Consider the following 20539-nt stretch of genomic DNA (forward strand, 5'->3'; position numbering starts at 1 on the left):
CTGCAGAAGACAGAGAAGCATGGAAAAAACTGGAAGAGGCCTATGTCCAACACTGGATGAGAAAGGGTTGAAGAAGAAGGGTATTCTTTACCAATAACTGTCCTGATTATATGATCAGATTGAAATATGCACAGATCTTGAACCTGGAATATTACGTCAACATCTAAGATCTCAACTGCGTTGGTTTTGTGGTAACAAAAATATTAGGTAAAATGTTTTAGATATTTTGCATCAATTTTGTTTCACTTTTTTTATTATGATCAACATAAAATATTCCTCGGAGCTCAAAAATTGTCATTTTATATCCCAATGCAAATTTTAATTTAATCGAGTATGCATGTTGAAAATTAATTGAAATATTCGGATTTTTCTCAATAAACGAATTTAATCGAGTGATTTCTGAATTTCGGTTCGATCGGATCTTGTTCGAAATAATCACCTATGGAATACAAACACTTTCAAATTTAATTGCGAAATTTTTAAAACTGTTATGTTATCTCTGAGACGAACACAATCATTTGAGACCACTTTCGTCTCAGAATTCGCAAAATGTGGACATCTGGAGACAGCGAAAGACCTATTCAAAACAGCCTTCAAAAAAGAACACCAATCTTCCATATTTCAGAGGAATATCGATGATAAATTGCGGAACTTATTAAGTCTAGGAAATCTCAGAATTGTGTATCATTTTGTGGAGTTCGGAAAACAAGGAAGACCCTTCAAAACTAGGACAAAACTTGCATTCACTCCGGCATATAAATCATCCACGAAAGTTAGTCTCGTATTCATCCGGCAACGACACCTAAATGAACCGTTAACAGTACTTCCTCCTAAACTCAAGAACTAGGAAGCTCATCAAATGTACACAGGAAAGGCAAGAATCTGTTTCCTCTCCCGAAAAGTCTCTTCCTCTTCATCAGCCAACTCGAATATGAATCAAATGTGCGAAAGTTCTACCCCTCCCGCACAGCCGGGAGGGTGGATTCGCCCGAAAATTCAAATCACTAATTTGGCAGTTCCGTGATGTTCTGAAAGGGGCTATACACAAATTCTGTTCAAGAATTATCGAATTCTAGATCACTGAATCGAACTCAATCATTCGACCATTCTCTTCTCAAAATTCGCAAAATGTGGACAATTAGAGAAAACGAAAGCCTGCATTCAAAACAGCATTGAAAAGGGAATACCAATATATTTCAGAGGAATATCGATGATAAATTGCAGAACTTATTAAGTCTAGGAAATCTCAGAATTGTGTATCATTTTGTGGAGTTCGGAAAACAAGGAAGACCCTTCAAAACTAGGACAAAACTTGCATTCACTCCGGCATATAAATCATCCACGAAAGTTAGTCTCGTATTCATCCGGCAACGACGCCTAAATGAACCGTTAACAGTACTTCCCCCTGAACTCAAGTTTTGCAAACCACGCCAAGAACTAGGAAGCTCATCAAATGTACACAGGAAAGGCAAGAATCTGTTTCCTCTCCCGAAAAGTCGCTTCCTCTTCATCAGCCAACTCGAATATGAATCAACTGTGCGAAAGTTCCACCCCTCCCGCACAGCCTGGAGGGTGGATTCGCCCGAATATTCAAACCACTAATTCCTCATCTAGTAGGTATACGGTTTGATAATAACATCGGACGCGCGCCGTCGTGTAATAAATAGGTGGCCGGGGGCGTCGTGATATTATCCTCGCGCGTGACGAGGCTGCAGATTCGGTGCCGTCGGCGGTCTTTTACGCGGTAGGACGAGATGATATGGGGCCTCCGAAGGAATGGAGGTGTAAGGGTGAATATACCGCCGGGCGGAACGCCTGATTGATTTTTTATGTTTCGGTAAGTCTTCCGATGGACGTTGTTTCGTTTCATTATCGCGATGGGAGTGTACAAGAATGCTGAATTGCATCCTAACCCTCGTTTGGTGTGCCGTTTATCATGGGGATGTTGGAACGTTTTACCGTTTTGTCGGATGATATATACCGAAGAAGGCGGAAAATGTGAGGTTCTTACGGAGTTTCTCACGGAACGAGATTGGGTTCAGTTGACTTGACGTAATCGGAAAGGTCTACGCTTTTTTTATAACAAAGCTCATCAATTTTAGTATTCGAATAACATTCTTGTTGGAAATTCCTTGATTGTATTGATCTTTCAAGTTTAGGTCAGGATTCCTTCAAATCTAGACCTCTAGCACCCTAAATAAAGTTGCTTATATCTTATATGCATAGTTATTGATAACAAATTATTGTTCATGAATAATTATTGTAGAAATAATGAAAGAAGTGTCAATGAATTCCAATTGTCAACCTTGTGGACATATGACATTGATATTGGAACTTGATCTATCTAGCACTGTATTATAGATAAGAAAAGAATGGAATCTCCTTATTTAGATATCTTTTGAGCCATTAGTCACCTACTCCTGAACATAAGACTCCTTCAAATATCTCCACTCTGATCTGTTCAGTACCATTCGATGCCACCCATTGCCAACCTGATCCTTACTATAGTCTTATTTGCAGTCTTCCTATAGTACGCTTCGTTTGCTAGGAAGATAGTGTGTCAATTTAGTCGTCCATCTGTTTGGCTCCTTTTATACCGCGAGCCGCACGGCTCATGCCCATGTGCGACAGTGTTCTTCTCTCATACTTGCAATCCTTTCACACGGTGAGCCGTATGGCTCTTGCTCACGTGCGAGAGTTTTTTCCGGTTCTACATTCAACTCTCATGAGATTTTATTATCGCGGTGTGACACATATGTGCGGTTGGATAAAAATTAAGAAAACAACATATATTTCAGAATATGTTCATATGAAATACTTAAGCAAGTGATTCTATAGAAAAAAAGGTGACGAAATGTTTTAAGTTTCATAAGGAGATATTCATAATATTCTGCGAAGGAAAAAGTATATTCCCCATTTAAAAAATCTACTCAGCCTTGAAATCAAACTCCTATTGAATATCTGCATCCGATGTCCCCCTGAAAATTAAGTAATATAGTCTGCTCTTATGAAGATATTCATTTTATCTTATTATTCATATTATTACCGGTAATCTTGCAGAATGGGACTCCATGTATATAGTTATTCTTTGCGTGTACATTTGACTGAATTGCTCCCAAATGGCTGGAAGAATTTTGATGGAATTTTTTATGTATGTTAAAGTGGATTCGAGAATGGTTTTGCATTCACGTTTTTTTATAATGTTTCTCTTCTTAGTTTTTTGTTCAATCCAAAATTTTTCTTTACCAAATCCACTTGAACACATAAAAATCCAAATCCTTCCAAGCGATTAGGAGGAGTCTGCAACTTCTGTTTTTTGCTGGATTTCTTCAATTTTCATTTTGTTTTTCAGACTAACAAAAGCAATGCAAGTTCCATTGCTTTCCGCATAACCCAGGGAACACTACCACATGACTGCTCAGTTCAAAACGCAATCAGATATACTTATTCTCACAAATCACTGATTTTTATGAGGTTCTAATTTCTCCAAACAATTCACATCGTAGTATTTCTATATATTAAATCTATATAATAATAATATACTAAATATTCAAAAAAATTCTACAAAGAATCATTACAAAAAAAAACAAAACTCTAAATTACTTATATATTTTCCAGGAAAGTTGGAATTATTTAATTTAATGTAATAGTTCTAACTTTCACTAATCATGCAATTGTTCTGGCCACACACGACAGTATTTTTGTCCCTCCTCCTCTGAAACAATATTGACAGATCACGAGAATGTCACGTGGTGTTGTTAACTTTTAATCTGTTCGTCGGTTTTTTCGGCAATGCTTTTGTTTCGAGGCCATATGTAGCCACTGGCAATACACAGGTGTATAAACTCGTTTTTGGGATAAAAAATATATTGACGTTTAAATTCATATTGAACTAGATTCAACATTTGTTATCGTGCCAAATAGATTCATAGCTTAATTGATTGTTGATAGAAAACTGAATGACCCGATATCCTGCGCATAATGGAAAATATTACGGATTGAAATGAACACATGTTGTTTTTGCTATGATTAGGGTTTGGTTGCCATCATTGCATAGAAGACAGGTGGTCCTTTTCGGTGAAGAGTAATTTGATCTGATCTAGTTTCAAATATTCAAATATCTAATTTCAAAGAGAAGAGAATATCCTATGAAAGACATAGGAACATAATACATATTAACCTCACGACAGAGATCGTGATAGAGCCAAGAAGAACTGTGTTATTCAAACACAGATTCATGAGGAATCCAATCTGCTTTATCGAAATAAAAAAAATCAGAATTTAAAAACTCGATTTTCTGTACGGTATGATATGATTAAAATTATTCAGGACTTCATTAGTTGTCACTTATATCCCTAAAACAAACTTGTCATCTGGAGTTTTGATAACATTATGATAAACTCTATATTTGAAGACAAATATAGATTTTATCATAATGTTTGTTTCCGTTTGTCTAAGGTGAATCTACTGAAATTCCATCGAATGTCCCTTTCGGCCTTCTATCGGCTATGTTTCGTGTATTTGTTGTTTTTATTTTTTAATTTTATTTATTTATTTTATTTCCACACCAACACCAATGATATATAGTAATTAGAAATGCAGAATACAAACAATTCGTTACTAAGAAAAAATAAATCCCTCAGGATTTCCGAGCAGTCAAAAAATATATCTACATCATTATCCATTAGGAATTAATTATGTACAGCCATTATTTTGTTTACAGGTGAACAACCACCTGGTTTAACAAAAAAAACTCTTTATTTTTCATCCTTGAATTCAGTTTGGGATTTTGGGTTTATATGATATTATGGGGAAACTGCAAGTTAAACTTCTAGAAATTCTGAAGTCATGATGATGAGAAGAAGTCTAATCAGCTCAAATGCATAACACACGTATATTTTTGTTAGGAAGCTTCATCTGAAACTTGAGAGACCTCAACAAAATTTAGAAGCTCAACTGCTCTGAATCAATGTAGAAATAAGTAAGAATCTTTTGGACACTTTCCTCTATACAAATATAAAGTATCCGAATGAATGAAGGATGTATTTTTTTGATCCATGCAGTCAGATAATTATTGTGTGACATTCGATATTCACTGTGATATTCAATAATTTGATATTCAATTATAACAATACCAATATCTGGACTTTTGCCAGCTCAATGTAATTTCAGAAGAGATGGAAACATACATCTACAAAATATGGCTCAAGTAGTGAGATATCAATTATAATTTCGATCTATATCATTCAGATCTCATCAAAATTCCATTAATCAATTGAATGATTTTTTTTTATAATGTTTGTTTCGAGTCAAATTCCTCGGAGCAGGGCGAAATTTACGTGAACTCGAAACATCAAGTGAATTTAGAGTACGAGTATCATCAACAATTATTCTTGCATGTGGCTTGTTGACACGTAGAACGAAATTCATTAAGTTCATGTTTGATTTTCATCTGAGAAATGTACACTACCGCGTAAGTGTATGTGTATCTTCACTTTCATGATGGGAATCAACCCATTCTGAATACGAGTTGGTATTTACTCATAGAAAGTGCTCCGAAACGAGAAATAAATTGGTTTACTTCTAACTCATTCAGTAGGTAGGTACTCTCTCTACCCATTCGAAGTTTTTTAGACGCTCATTCACCGAAAAAATCGCTCTATTATTTCGTCACAATTTTTTTTTTTTCGAATATTGAGCTGGAAATGATCTCAAACGAAAATATTCGACAGACTGATGAAGAATCCGTCCTCAAAATCGATTCTTTACGTCTAACCGTAAACACGATAACTTTGTAACGGGAGTTCCTAGACAAATGAATTTTATTAAATAATGGGCAAAATCCGTAAATATGGCGGAAATTTTGTGTTCTTGTTTATTTGAATCCATTAAGATGCATTTAAGTATATACACCCAGGTGCAAAAAAAAGCAACAAGTTGATATTTGGTATCATTTCAAGTCTCATAATTTCCTTAATTTCAGCTCAATTTTCAAAATTTTTGCAGTGAACTGTAGGTAAAAATATTAATTTCAACTTGCATCGTCCATATTTTATAAAATGCTGGCTCATTAGTCTCTATCAGAAGTTGTTAAGCTCTAATTGTGAAACTTCGTGAGGAATAATGCTCGTGGTCAATTTTTTTTCTATAATCACCAATTTTCATCAAGAACCGTTGCTTTCAATATTCCGTTATTTGATTCATGGCTTCAAGGGCGCTAGAATATTTCCATGACAACAAACCCGATGGAATTTAGATTTTGTTTTGATATGAAATAACAATTTAGAGCATCCTGCACTGCAAACGTTTGAGCCGAACTATCATCAGAACTAAAGAAAATCAAAGAAGAATATTGAAAATAAAACCAGGAAATTTCTGACGTAAAGTCAGCAACTTTTGGGCGATGTTCATTTGTCAATTCAAAAATGAAGCCTATTGTGACATAAATTTAAGGTTCAACTAGAATTTTCCACGAGCGTAGAATGCTATTGAGTAATTATAACATTTAGGCATTTTACCGAAAACCATTTATTCTATTTGAATTTTTCTATTACGCGGTTACAACAAAATTGTTTACAAGTGAAAGTTTCTAGGTGTTCCGTTTGAGAGTTATCGTGTACATTGCTGGAAGGACAGACAAAATTTAACTACGAATTCCTCATCAGCGAACCGAGCCTTAATCTTTGGGACTCCTACCGGCTCAAAAGTCGAAAAATACAGACATCGAATTCTGCAGAATTCTGTTATATTATGTTTATGAGAAGCGCTTAAAATTTATATAACATGTCGTCGAGTTATCTGCATTCCTATTTATCCTATAAATGGTTATTTTCTTCTAATCTCATTTGAACTACTCCATAAAAACGCTTATCCAGATATAATTTTCATCTTATTCCGCATGAGTCATAATCCATGGGCGCACCCCTTTTTAAACCCTTAAGTTGAGAATGATATTTACGCAATTGTATTGAATTCTGTTGTAGATTTTTTCAGATAATTCGCTTCTAAATAGCTTTTTTTGTCACATCATCAAAACTTCTATGATATCATTTTGTGTTATAATCCGATTATTATATTTTCTCGACCTGTGATGTCCTAGCAAGGCGAATTGGTAACTATGATGAGATGATCGTTGTATGAAACCATAAGCGTACGTAAGTGTTCTAAATAAATTTGGAAATATCTTATGATAAGGCAAACTAAAAATAATATTAATAAAATTGCTTAGAAAATATAGTGGGCATTGTATTGGTTGATATCATCCTATTTTTTTCGTATCCGACCAGAAATCTTTTCTTAGTGGTATTAGGATGCGAAATCATTTTCTTCTGATCTTGACGTATTTTTTTAAAACTTGAAAACATAATTGTTCTTAAGCTTAGTCGAAGAGACCAAAGCGCCCATGTCATCATCAGACTCTGATTCTGCAGGTTCTTCCTTCTTTTTCTCTTCTTTCTTTTCTTCAGCAGCTGGGGCTGCAGCACCACCGGAGGCAGCTGTGGGAACAGCAACAGCACCACCAGAAGGTACACTAGCAAGTTTACCCTGTCCTTGTGCAATTACTTCATCAATGGACATTCCATTTAGCTCGTCAATAACTTTTTTGACCATAGCTAGGTCGCATTCAATACCAACAGAGCTCAATATCTTTTCCAAATCTGAAGCAGTTGGATTAACTTTTCCGCCATAAGAGGCCAAAAGGTATTATTACCGATTTTGAAAGTAAGTGGAGGATTAGATTTGATCGCGAAATATTAAATTTTTTTCAACATGTGCCACAGAATTATGCCAATTGTCTCTTATTTCTCGATGTCTGTACAATCTTCTGCCGGTGTTTGATTGAATTTCCTTAAATGTCTCCTAATAACTCCCCAATACAAGTTCTATTGATGAGATGTGAAAGATGGGCACAACTCCCACCATTGAAAGCGATCAATTTGCGACGCGGTAGCAAGTGTACTATTTTGAGCAATGAAAGTGACCAAAACGACACATACTATTTCGAAAGACGATCAACTAGTATACTGGGACTTATTCAAAAAGGCTGTTAGGATAATAAATTCTCTGCTGCCTAATGAATTTCTAGGAACTTGGAAAATTATTGTATTAGAAATATTCAGGCCTGCTTCGAGTGACTTTGTACTTTGTACTTTTTCCAAATGGGCTGAAAAAATAAGTCACACAATAAACTGAAATCGAGTTAAAATGCTCATTCAATTAATTCCTCAATAGACCGCACTGGTTCATGTTAACCATAGAAAAAATAATTAGTCAACAAGTGATAGATGTGGGTAGCTGCGGCCAATGAAAGTAAACAAATCGACAACTGGCAAAACGTGGAATATTTCAGCCAATAGAAACAACCAAATCGACTCATTTTTGTTTCAGAGATGATCCACTTAATACCGGGGTACTACTGTTGGGCAATAAATTTCCTGGCCTCAAATGAATCGCTGGGAAAACCCTTGTACATATAGGTAATCGAAATATTTAGGCTTCCTCCAAGTGACTTTGGATATACTATACCATTTTCAAATCATCTACTATCGTCACCCTATATGCCCGAAAGGGTCGAGAAATCCCCAAGTACCCAGATTCATTCCATAACTTCCAGTAACACCGTCTAATTAATTACTCAACATCTTCGTTCGACATGCATCCCAAACCGAAAGGTACCGACACACTACGCCTATGCACACAAATGTTATTTACACTGATGATTAACTGATTGCGAATCACGGCTACGTGATTCGTCCCTGCACGTCGAAAGGGGGACGAGAATGGATGTACAAATTGATACAAAATTAAACCCCACTGCTCATAATGGATATAACGAAGTTTGTTGGATTAAAAGTCGGCGCTAACATTTCACGCGACGATTGGATTCATGCCTCGGGACAATACAGATTTCGGCCCCCCAACGCCAGGTCGATAGATCGCAAGGGTGGCCGAACTTTCCGGTTCCGTTGCTCCGCTAACAATCTGAAGATTAGGAGGAAACGGATTCGAAATTATTTGAACGCTGATATTATACGGCGAAGCGTGGAGGTGGATCATTTGATTTATTGATTTTTGAGTTGTAGGTATTGTTATCTCTGTGTTCATCCCGAAGAAGAATGAAGATGATATCAGTTCTCGCGGAATTAGGGGAATGCTTCTTCTCAACCTTATATTGTGGAGGCTTTCGGGCGTGTTAATCTCCTTTGATCCAAGTCATTCAGTGGAAATTTTCAATTAAAACCCTTTGAAATTTTTGATTGATTCTGTTTTTAATGGGAACCCTGGAAACTCATGAAAATTCTTTCCTACATATAGGGTGAGTCTTTGACTTGTACAGGGTGGGCAAATAAGCGAGGTAAGCGGCTATATCTCAGGATCCACTCCTCGTAGAGACTTGCGGTAAAAATTTTTATCACGAAAGTGTACAAGAAAACACACTTGAAATTGTTTTGAAGTTCATACCTCTACCGCTAGGGGGCGTAATAGCTACCGTCGAGTAGAAAAATGAATTTTACTCGAAAATGTTTCATATGAAGTTGAAGAAAAAATATCATCACTGTAATCCTTGGAAAATTCTCAATCTTTTTGAATTGTCATTTTCGAATTTACGAAATCAAAAGGGGTAGGGGAAAGGAAGAAATCTGACTGATTGAAATGCATGTAGCTTCAGTTTGGCTCAACATTTTTGAGCAAATTAGATTTCGTCTGAAAGATAATATCTTGTTGATTGAGGACAAAATATAGTCATGATGAATTTGTTTTTGCTGCTTTCGATAGGGGGCGCTTAGTCAGAAATTCATTGTTTTGTCCATTTTACTCCAAAACTTCAAATCTAATGATAGGATTTTCTTAACCGAAACAGAAATTCCATCAAATTTGCATGAAAACACTTGAAAGTCGCAAAGCAATAATTTCATGCGTTCTGACGTTATGGCCGAAAGAAGATATTCTTCAACTGATGAACTGCGAAAAATCAAATTGTGTCTTTAAGTTCTAACAGAAACAGAAATCCCATCAAATTTGTATGAAAAAACCAAGAGGTCACAAAGCGATAGCTTCAGGCGTTCTGAAGTTATGGCCGAAAGAAGACACAATTTAGTTTTTCAGTGCATCAGTTGAAGAATATCTTTTTTCGTCCATGACTCCAGAACGCCTGACGCTAGCGCTTTGCGACCCATTGGTTTTTTCATATAAATTTGATGGGATTTCTGTTTCTGTCAAAACTTAAAACATAATTTAATTTTTCGCAGTGCATCAGTTGAAGAATATCTTCTTTCGGCCATAACTTCAGAACGCATGAAATTATCGCTTTGCGACCTTCTAGTGTTTTCATGCAAATATGATGGAATTTCTGTTTCTGTTAAGAAAATTTTATCATTACATTTGAAATTTCGGAGTAAAAAGAACAAAACAATGAACTTCTGACTAAGCGCCCCCTATCGAATGCAGCAAAAACAAATTCATCATGACTATATTTTGTCCTCAATCAACAAGATATTATCTTTCAGACGAGATCTAATTTGCTCAAAAATGTTGAGCCAAACTGAAGTTACAGGCGTTTCAATCAATCAGATTTCTCCCTTTCACCTACCCTTATTTGATGTCGTAAAATCGAAAGTGACAATTCAAAAAGATAGAGAATTTTCCAAGGATTACAGTGATGATATTTTTTCTTCAACTTCATATGAAACATTTTCGAGTAAAATTCATTTTTCTACTCGACGGTAGCTATTACGCCCCCTAGCGGTAGAGGTATGAACTTCAAAACAATTTCCAGTGTGTTCTTTTGTTAACTTTAGTGGTAAAATTTTTTACCGCAAGTCTCTACGAGGAGTGGATCCTGAGATATAGCCCTTTCCTCGCTTATTTGCCCACCCTGTACATATTTTTCAACAGTAGATTCTTGAGGTCGAAAGGGATACTGTTTCCCTTTACCATTTTTTACGATTCTGTTCAGATGAATAGATAAAGTCATTTTACATTTTCAGAATGAGCAATGCAACTCCTGGAAACCTACACACTAACGTTTTTCTTACAATAAGAAAAATTCCCTTCAGAATTACAAGCTAACTCCATGTATCTTAGAATAATCTGTGTTCAGAGTGTTTACACTGTTAAATTTTAAGATAATTGAGTACTACATACTTCCCAAAAAATGTGTGGATACAAAACAAATTACAGTGTTCATTCAGATCGAAGGCAATTCCTTTATTAAACGAAAAGAATGTTCGTTCACATTTTCCTCGCATTTTACCCTATTAAAAATATTAATTTGCATCACTCAGTTCAATATTTCTGCAGCCATCAGTATGAAAATGCGGATATGAATCAAACGAATGAGTATGCAATCAACGGATGATGGATAAGTTGGACCCCACTTACGAATAAATTGGTTTTATAATGTGTATCTATACCTAAACTGTAATTATATCCGAAATGAAGCCAATTACTCTCAGTACTGTAATCATTTATGCAATAAAGACTGTAACTACCTCTAACTTGACTTCTGGTATTGATCATTTCATTTTACAGGTTACAAAAGTACATTATTTATGTTATAGTAAACTACACTATTCGATTTTGGCATTGAAAGTTAACTAGTATGTAGTATTAAATCTCAATATCCTCATTCTTACTGAATTGTTTTCACATTAAAACAATTATGGCCCTCTTGAAACTATGTCAATCATAAGCTCTAGGATAACATTTTACTATAGTTGTAGAACTTTGCTTCCGCCGGTTTGCAGTAGATGGTAGTTGGAGTAAATAGATCGTAGATGTCATACAATAAGCTTGAGTATTTGGAAGCTTAACGTCATCGAAATATTTGTCGATTCATGACTAAATCATAAAGTTATTCTCGATTAAACATATCAGCTTACGATCCAAATTATCGTCATTTGCGGGTGGATTTAATTTTCTGCTATAGGTAATATGAAGAAATCTGCGCCTGAGGCTCATCGAATGCTCTCAAATACCTATGGTGAGGCCGCTATTAGTGAAAGAGAAATTGCGAAAGTGTTGTCAATGCCTCAACAACGATGATTTTGACGGCGAAGACTAGCATGGCGGTGGAAGAGAAAAGGTTTTCAAAAATGCAGAATTGGAGGCATTACTCGATCAAGACTCGTGTCAAAAGCAACAAGAAGTGGCCGGATCATTGAAAGTGACGCAACAAGCCATTTGAAAAAGCCTGAAAGTCATGGAAATGATACAGAAACAAGGAAATTGGGTGCCGTACGAGTTGAAGCCGAGAGATGTTGAACGGCGTTTGTTTGCTCGAGAAAAGTTGCTTGCAAGGCAAAGACTGAATGGATTTCTGCATCGCATTGTGACTGGAGATAAAAAAGGGTTTCATTACGCTAATTTCAAGCGCAAAAAATAATGGGGATATCCCGGCCATGCAACCACGTCGACGGTCAAACCGAATATTCACGGTTTCAAGGTAATGCTCAGTTTTTGGTGTGACCAGCTCGGCGTAGTATATTATGAGTTGTTGAAACCGACTGAAACAATCACAGGCAATCGTTGTCGAATGCAATTAGTGTGTTTGAGCCGAGCATTGAAAGACAAACACCGCAATACACCGAGAGACATGTGAGACAAGTGATCTCACAGCATGATCTCGACCCCATGTTGCAAAAGTGGTTCAAAACTTCCACAGAATAGTAATTCATCATAAAAAGCCGTCAGTCAACTAAAACTTCTACAAGAAATCATAATTCCATCATCATTCGTAACGGGCGCAATCACTTGTCAGACTAGATCCGGAGTATTTATCACATTATAGTCGTTCAGTTGGTACTCCTAGAAACTAAGTTCCTGGAGGAGTTGGAGAGAACGGCACATCTCCAAGTCAACACCCGAACACTTTCGAGGACATAATAAGATTGCTGTGTGTAACAATTAAAACGGACAACGAATCGAAAAGAGCCGAGCATTGAAAGACAAACGACCGCAATACAACGAAAAACATGACAAAGTGATTTTGCAGCATGATAATGCTCGAACTCATGTTGCGAATGTGGTCAAGACATACTAGGAAACGTTGAAATGGAAAATCTTACCCCACCAGCCGTAATCTCCAGACGTTGCTCGCTCGGAATATCACTTGTTTCCATCAATGGCACACGGCCTGGCAGGTCAGCACTTCCGGTTTTATGAAGAAGTAAAAAATTGGATCGTTTCAAAACATGACCAGTTTTTTCAACGCGGGATTCGTAAGTTGCCCGAAAGATGGGAGAAAGTATTGGCTAGCGATAGATAATACTTTAAATCATAAATGTATTACTAGTTTTTCACAATAAAGCCTCGAATGTCAGAAAAAAAAACGGCGGAAGCAAAGTTATAAGCCCATTATCATGTTTTATGTTGAGAATCATTTGCCAAACGGTTATTTTAGTGAAAAACTGGTGAAAAGAATATTCATTCATTAAGAGAAATGGTTGCATCTGGAGAAAATACAGTGTGGTGGTTGGTTTCATATATTATGCTTCTATGGACCTCATTATTGTGGGAAGAGCGTATCACTGTAGGTGGAGTTAATTACCAGCCAATCTTAGACGATTTCTAGTTTCATATCATCGATGAGAATAATAAAGAATTTCAGGATTCTGCTTCAGATTGAAGTGAAAACAATTTCTTCACAATGTTGTGTGTTATCTCATTCTAAAATAATGAAGCTCTAATTAAATCACATTTATTAGAGCCAAGTAGATAATATAATAAATTGAACTGTCGCTCAGTGTTGCTTGCTGCAGCAATTCCTACAGAAAGTTATTTCTGAATATTCGACCCTAACTTTTCTCATCTTCGTAGGTACATCATGTGCCCCCTGAAACCTTCAAAACTTCCACAGAATAGTCATTCATCATAAAGAGCCGTCAGTCAACTAAAACTCCTACAAGAAATCATAATTCCATCATCATTCGTAACGAGCGCAATCACTTGTCAGACTAGATCCGGAATATTTGTTATTACATTATCGTCGTTCAGTTAGTACACCTACAAACTAAGTTCCTGGAGGAATTGAGAGTGAGAGAACGGCACGTCAACAGCCGAGGACTTCGAAGGACATAATAAGATTGACGCTCGGTGTGTAGCAATTAAAACGGACAAACGAATCGAAAAGAGACGAGCATTGAAAGACAAACGACCGCAATACAACGAAAAACATAACAAAGTGATTTTACAGCATGACAATGCTCGAACTCATGTTGCGAATGTGGTCAAGACATACTTGGAAACGTTGAAATGGGAAGTCTTACCCCACCAGCCGTTATCTCCAGACGTTGCTCGCTTGGAATATCACTTGTTTCCCTCAATGGCACACGGCCTGGCAGGCCAGCACCACCGGTTTTATGAAGAAGTAAAAAATTGGATCGTTTCAAAACATGACCAGTTTTTTCAACTCGGGATTCGTACGTTGCCCGAAAGATGGGAGAAAGTAGTGGCTAGCGATAGATAATACTTTGAATCATTAATGTATTACTAGTTTTTCACAATAAAGCCTCGAAAGTCTGAAAAAAAACGGCGGAAGCAAAGGTATAAGCCCATTATCATGTTTTATGTTGAGGCTGATTTGCCAACCGGTTATTTTAGTAAAAAACTGGTGAAAAGAATATTCCTTCATTAAGAGAAACTGTTGCATCTGGAGAAAATACAGTGTGGTGGTTGGTTTCATATATGCTTCTATGGACCTCATTACTGTAAGAAGAGCGTATCACTGTACGCGGAGTTAATTTCCAGCCACTCTTAGACGATTTCTAGTTTCATCTCATCGATGAAAATAGTAAAGAATTTCAGGACGACGCCGCTTCAAATTGAAGTGAAAATAATATATTCGCAATGTGGTGTGTTATCTTATTTTAAAATAATGAAACACTAATTAAATCACATTTTATTGAAGCCAAAAAGTTAATATAATAAATTGAACTGTCTCTCAGTGTTGCTAAAGGAATTCCTACAGGAAGCTATTTCTGAATATTCGACCCTAACTTTTCTCATCTTGTGTCTCTGAAACCTTCAAAACTTCCACAGAATAGTCATTCATCATAAAGAGCCGTCAGTCAACTAAAACTTCTACAAGAAATCATAATTCCATCATCATTCGTAACGAGCGCAATCACTTGTCAGACTAGATCCGGAATATTTGTTATTACATTATCGTCGTTCAGTTGGTACACCTAGAAACTAAGTTCCTGGAGGAGTTGGCGAGAGAACGGCACATCTCCACGTCAACAGCCGAGCACTTTGGAGGACATAATAAGATTGCCGCTCGGTGTGTAGCAATTAAAACGGACTAACGAATCGAAAAGACATCAACCAGCACTTCGGGGGCGCAACTCGGTAGCAAATCGATTATCGCACCGGGGCAAATGTATTCATATATGCCGGGGGGTATGTCTGCGATCCTTGGGGTTGATTCGGGATCCGACCGGGATTTCGAGAGCCGTTTTCATTGTGCTTTTAGGTGGGTGATGGCATCCACGAAATATTTATGAACCCGTTGATGGAGACAAAGGAGCTTCGGCTTCTTCACGTTTATATTTCGAAGGGCCGATTTTTGTTTAAAGTCCTGTTTTTTCTTGTTATATATCCCTTCGTGGCAGATTTATATGTCGACTGACGATATATTGTGGATATTGTCTATTTTCAATTTGTTTACACGTTTCATCTCATTGATTCTTGTTTTTTATGGTTGCTATTTCAGATTGAATATTAAAATGAAATATGAACATTGAATATGTTATGTTCAACTAACACTTCACTCAATAAATCTCCAGCCTTACCAGTAAACACACAATTTGTTTTTTAAATTCGATTTAATTCGTCAACATATTCACCTTCAAGAGTACTGAATATCACACTCCAACGCACCTCTGAATTTTTTAAATATTTTCTTCAGAAAGATTCGTCTTTGTCATTATAGGATAATTTTTGTTTCCTGGGGAACGCCACAATAGAAGTATAAGCTGTAAGAATATGCAATTTGACCATCGTTTTCATTGATTTGTGACAAGGAGCATTATCAGTACACGAAACTCCTTCATCCTTTTTTCGAATAACAACAAATGAAGTACTCTCGGATAAATGGAGTTTTACACGGCTTTTGCATATTCAAGAAAGTTTTTATGTAGATACGCCGGTTTTATGTTGAATGAAATAATTGTGAAAAAATTCAGGGAAACGATTGAAATCATGAAATAATGTCTGAAAACTCAACAATTCTTATAGAAAAACCACCTATCCATAACTTCCGAGACAAATCACCCATAGTCAGGTACTAGAGCCATCGATGTTACTTTTATGTCGGTATATGATATTGAAAGTTCTTTTTTGTTGATCAAGCATATCCCTCCCAAATTGTTCAACTGGAAAAGAGATCCAATAAATCGGGACGAATAATACAAATTTCGGTGCTGAACCAATTCCAGGCAATTTATTGATATTTTTTTCTATATGACCTTACACTACACTTGTGTGAAAAAAATACAAAAAGTTGGTGTTTGGCAAAATTCTTAGAAATACGGCTGGTTTCTGAAAGGCCAATCAACGTAAAATTCAACTTTACAGCTGTCAATTCTATAGTCAAGCGTCATTCGGATTGCTGAAAGTAAGGTTAATTCCTTTTATTTGAACATTCTGCCAGTTAACACAGTGGTCGAATATTACACGTAAATTGTACGCCAAGCGTCATTTTGGGTTTCTGAAACGCATTTTGATTTTTTTTTCCAGGTTGAAAGCTTCTGATAACATAGATTAGTTAATTTTACACTGTACAACATTCCAGGAACCCCAATGGATTTGCATTCGCAGTTAAGTTGAACAATGATTTAATCAGTCTTTCAGAAACCGGGGGGTCTCATAGTTTTCTTATTTTTAGCTCAATTATCGAAACTGTCAGTAAACTATAGATATATATATATATATATAATCTTTATCCCATTTGTTACCTTTCGGTGTATGGGTAAACTATAGATGAAATTATTAATTTCAATTTGCATTTTCAATTTTTTGTTAAGTGCTGGCTGTCTGTTCACTTTATGAGTTTAATCAGAAGTTCGTTGGTGAACCCTAATTTTGAAACATCCTTCGGAATTAATTCGAGCTAAAAATTTTTCCAAATTCTCAATTTTCATCAAGAATCATTCTGTCTCGAAATTTTGGTTTTTGATTCAAGGTTTCAAGCGCACTAGATCATTTTTAAGAGATTACCCAATTTTGAAGGAATAAAGAACTTTTTACGATATGGTTTTGCTCATTGTGGCATAATGTCAGTACGAAAGCTCAGTATGAGTCTACCAATAAAAAAGCAACAATGTGTTGTTCAGTTACAATGATAATCAATTAGTTCAAAATTTATTTATGCAAACTTATTGAATTCAAGTAAAAAATCAGAGCATGTCGATATGATGTAGCGTGAAAAACTAAACTGAACTTTTTGTTTAATTCAGATGAATATTTTTTCATTTACTTCAGGAAAATTTCATTTCTTAAAACAAACTTCTGATAACAAGTTGATTTTTCTCTTAAAAATGAACTTATGCACTTGAATCCTAAAACAAAAGGTTGAAAAGAAATGGATCTTAATGAAGCTTGGTAATTCTAAAAAAATAGATATCGAAATTATTCCACAGGCTGTTCTAACTCAGGGCTCAGAAACAAACTTCTGATTAACCCTGTATATTGAACAATGAGCCTGCACTTAACAAAATATTGAATATGCAAATTATACCAATTTCTTCCACGATTACGGAAAAGAATGTTGTTAATTGAGCTAAAGATAAGAAAAGTATGAGACTTCATATCTTACTAAATATCAACTTGTTGCGTTTATATGCACCTGAGTGTAAAATTTTTTTCTAATTGAATTTGACTGATTTCTTCTAACTGCATTGAAAAGAAATATAATTTTTTTTATAATAACTAATGATTTTATATTCAGCAATACGTAAAAGTGTTATTTCCAGATGTTTAAATATGTAAGAACATCACATCCGTATACAAAAATGATATACATGATTCGAAAATAACACTCAAACGCAATAAAATCCCAAATGGAGGAGAATTTTGGAAGAATTAGAGATTTTCCGTTAAAAGGTAGAAAAGATTCATTTCATATACAGAAGTTGCAAATGAACGTATTTGTAGTGGGAAGATTTTTTCAAATCCGTTCAAAACTTTCCATAAATATACTTATAAACATATAGATCAAAATTATTCTGAAAGTAAAAGCGTTATTGTTAGGCTGAATATAATCTTCTACCCAAATTTGTAATGCCTCACATCTACGCGTAGAATATGATAAAACCTAAAAACTTCCATCCAAATAAATAAGAATTATCATCATATATGAAGTTTTCACAGGAAGGCGCCGAATGAATGGTCCATAAATATCAGATAACGAAAAAATATTAATTTCAGATTTCTCGGGAATATCTGTATCACGAGTTCTGCCTCTCTTTTCCAGGAGATAACTTTTCAGCGATTCGATGATGCCGAAACTCGAAAGTTTGATACAAACTCCGTGAACCGAACCAGAAAATAAATTCTTCCGATTTTGTCTTCAGTGGTCGCGGTGGAATCTAGAAAATAAATGTTTTCGCTGGCGTCTTCAGCGAAAAAAAGTCTAACCATTCCATCTCCAGTTTCCTGAATGAAGATACAACATCGAATATTCTGTTTCTCTTTTTTTCCATAGAACACATCGAAATACATCAATGTAGTGTGTATGCTTTGTTTATTATTCATCTATGGCAGACAGCCAATTCACGTATTAGATGTTATTAAATGATGTTGTAATCATTTAATGATTAAAGAGAGGCCAAGAGTGCTGTGGGGAAATGAGAGTGGATTTTCTGTGATTACAAGTAGCGATTAAATTGTACCGCGTACCATTTTATTAACATTTTGGTTTACTTACTTTGAATTTGGGAACTTAATGGTACAAGCTAAGCGCTACTTGTAATCACTGAAAATCTACTCTAATTTCCCCACAACATTCTTGACCACGAATTTAATGAATGCACGTTACAACGGGGTGGGCAAAATGCGTTTACTAGTGAGGAAATCTTTAGAATTATTGGATCATTTACAGTAAGGTAATTCTAGGGCAAAACATTTCAGCAAATTAGCCTACCAGAAGCAAGGTATCAACACTAACACTGCCGCAAAAATCTACAATTTGCCGCCCATTACTAGAGTATTCACAACCAATATACAGAAGATGTAAAAGACCAGCATTAGGAAATGTCGAAAAAGCAGAAACAACAGCGCTTAAAAAGATTACAAAAATGAGGCACCCAAATAATATAGACAACAATCCATCAAACGTTTTACTCTATTCAATATTCAAGCACCAAGATTGAACCAATAAGATCCAGACTAAATAAACTATTAACCAGATTTGTTGAAAACTCCGAAAACAAGACGATGTATTAGCCCTCTACCAAGATGATAACAATCACAAGTCCTCAAGAACACACCCAATAAAAACCTTATTCAAAACATTTAGAAATTAACATATTTTTTGTGTTTTTTTATTTTTACCAGAAATGTCAAAATAATGTAACTAAAAGAATGGGCTGAAGGACCCAAATTCGAAGATCATTTGCCCCGCAATAAATGATAGTTTTTTATCTATTTCCTGCAGACCATTTTTCATATGTAGATGTAAAAGTAGATGATAAAAAGAATTATAATTCTTCACTACGACATTTTGAAGATATGACATGAATTTTTGATTTTTTAAAGTTATAATCGTCAGTATTATTGAAGTTTTTGATCACTCGTGTTCCAAACTGATCGCTCTATCATTTCGTCAGAAAATGTCTGTATTTGTCGAACTCTGAACCAGGAATGGTCTCAAACGATGGTAATGAAAGCGTCCCCAAATTTAGTTATGTCTATCTAGCCGTAGATACAATAACTGCCAAATGAAAATATCTAGAAACTTGAAATATTCAGAATCTTCCTCTAGACACGCATAATAGAATTTGAGGACGAATTCGTCATAAACAAGTCACACCTTATCATTCGAGACCATTTCCGGTTCCTCTGCTGAGTTTTATATGCAGTACCAAAATTATTTGCACTGACAGAGGCCTATACGCAATTCCACCATGACCTGAAGCTCAGCTCACACCAGCTTCAAGAGCTACATTCTTTGATTTAGCAAGACCAGGAGTGTTCCTACAGGGGATTATTCTATTGTCTAACTACCATTATTGGACTGCTGTCTCTAATTCTGATCCATTCAGAAGACTGACATTTTGTCTATTTACTAACTTAAATTCACAATTTTCCGACGTTACTTATTTCGAGCGTTGAAAGGTATGTTTCTAAATTGATTATTGTTGGCAAATTATCCGAAGGTTTGGCAATGCGACAGGCATTAAAATTATTCAGTACTGTCATCTGTCCCACCTTCTTTTTCTATTCAATTAAATATTGTAGAGGGGACTAGGCAGGGTTGATAAAATTTCTACAAAATTGTAAATAAAAAAATTGTGTTCAACATTTACCGATCCATTTATGT

General features: G+C 35.7%; 2 protein-coding genes across 2 annotated transcripts in view; both read right to left on the reverse strand.

Annotated features, from left to right (window-relative positions):
- LOC123673050 overlaps positions 1-20539 on the reverse strand; it is a 184115-nt gene that overhangs the window by 128653 nt on the left and 34923 nt on the right. The window lies entirely within an intron of this gene.
- On the reverse strand, positions 7348-7702 carry LOC123673288 (60S acidic ribosomal protein P2-like). The gene has a single exon (XM_045607771.1). It carries the CDS (start codon positions 7609-7611, stop codon positions 7348-7350), a length of 264 nt encoding a protein of 87 aa, XP_045463727.1. The 5' UTR covers positions 7612-7702.

The sequence above is a fragment of the Harmonia axyridis genome, chromosome 2, assembly GCF_914767665.1.
Source record: "Harmonia axyridis chromosome 2, icHarAxyr1.1, whole genome shotgun sequence".
Taxonomy (NCBI): Eukaryota; Metazoa; Arthropoda; class Insecta; order Coleoptera; family Coccinellidae; genus Harmonia; species Harmonia axyridis.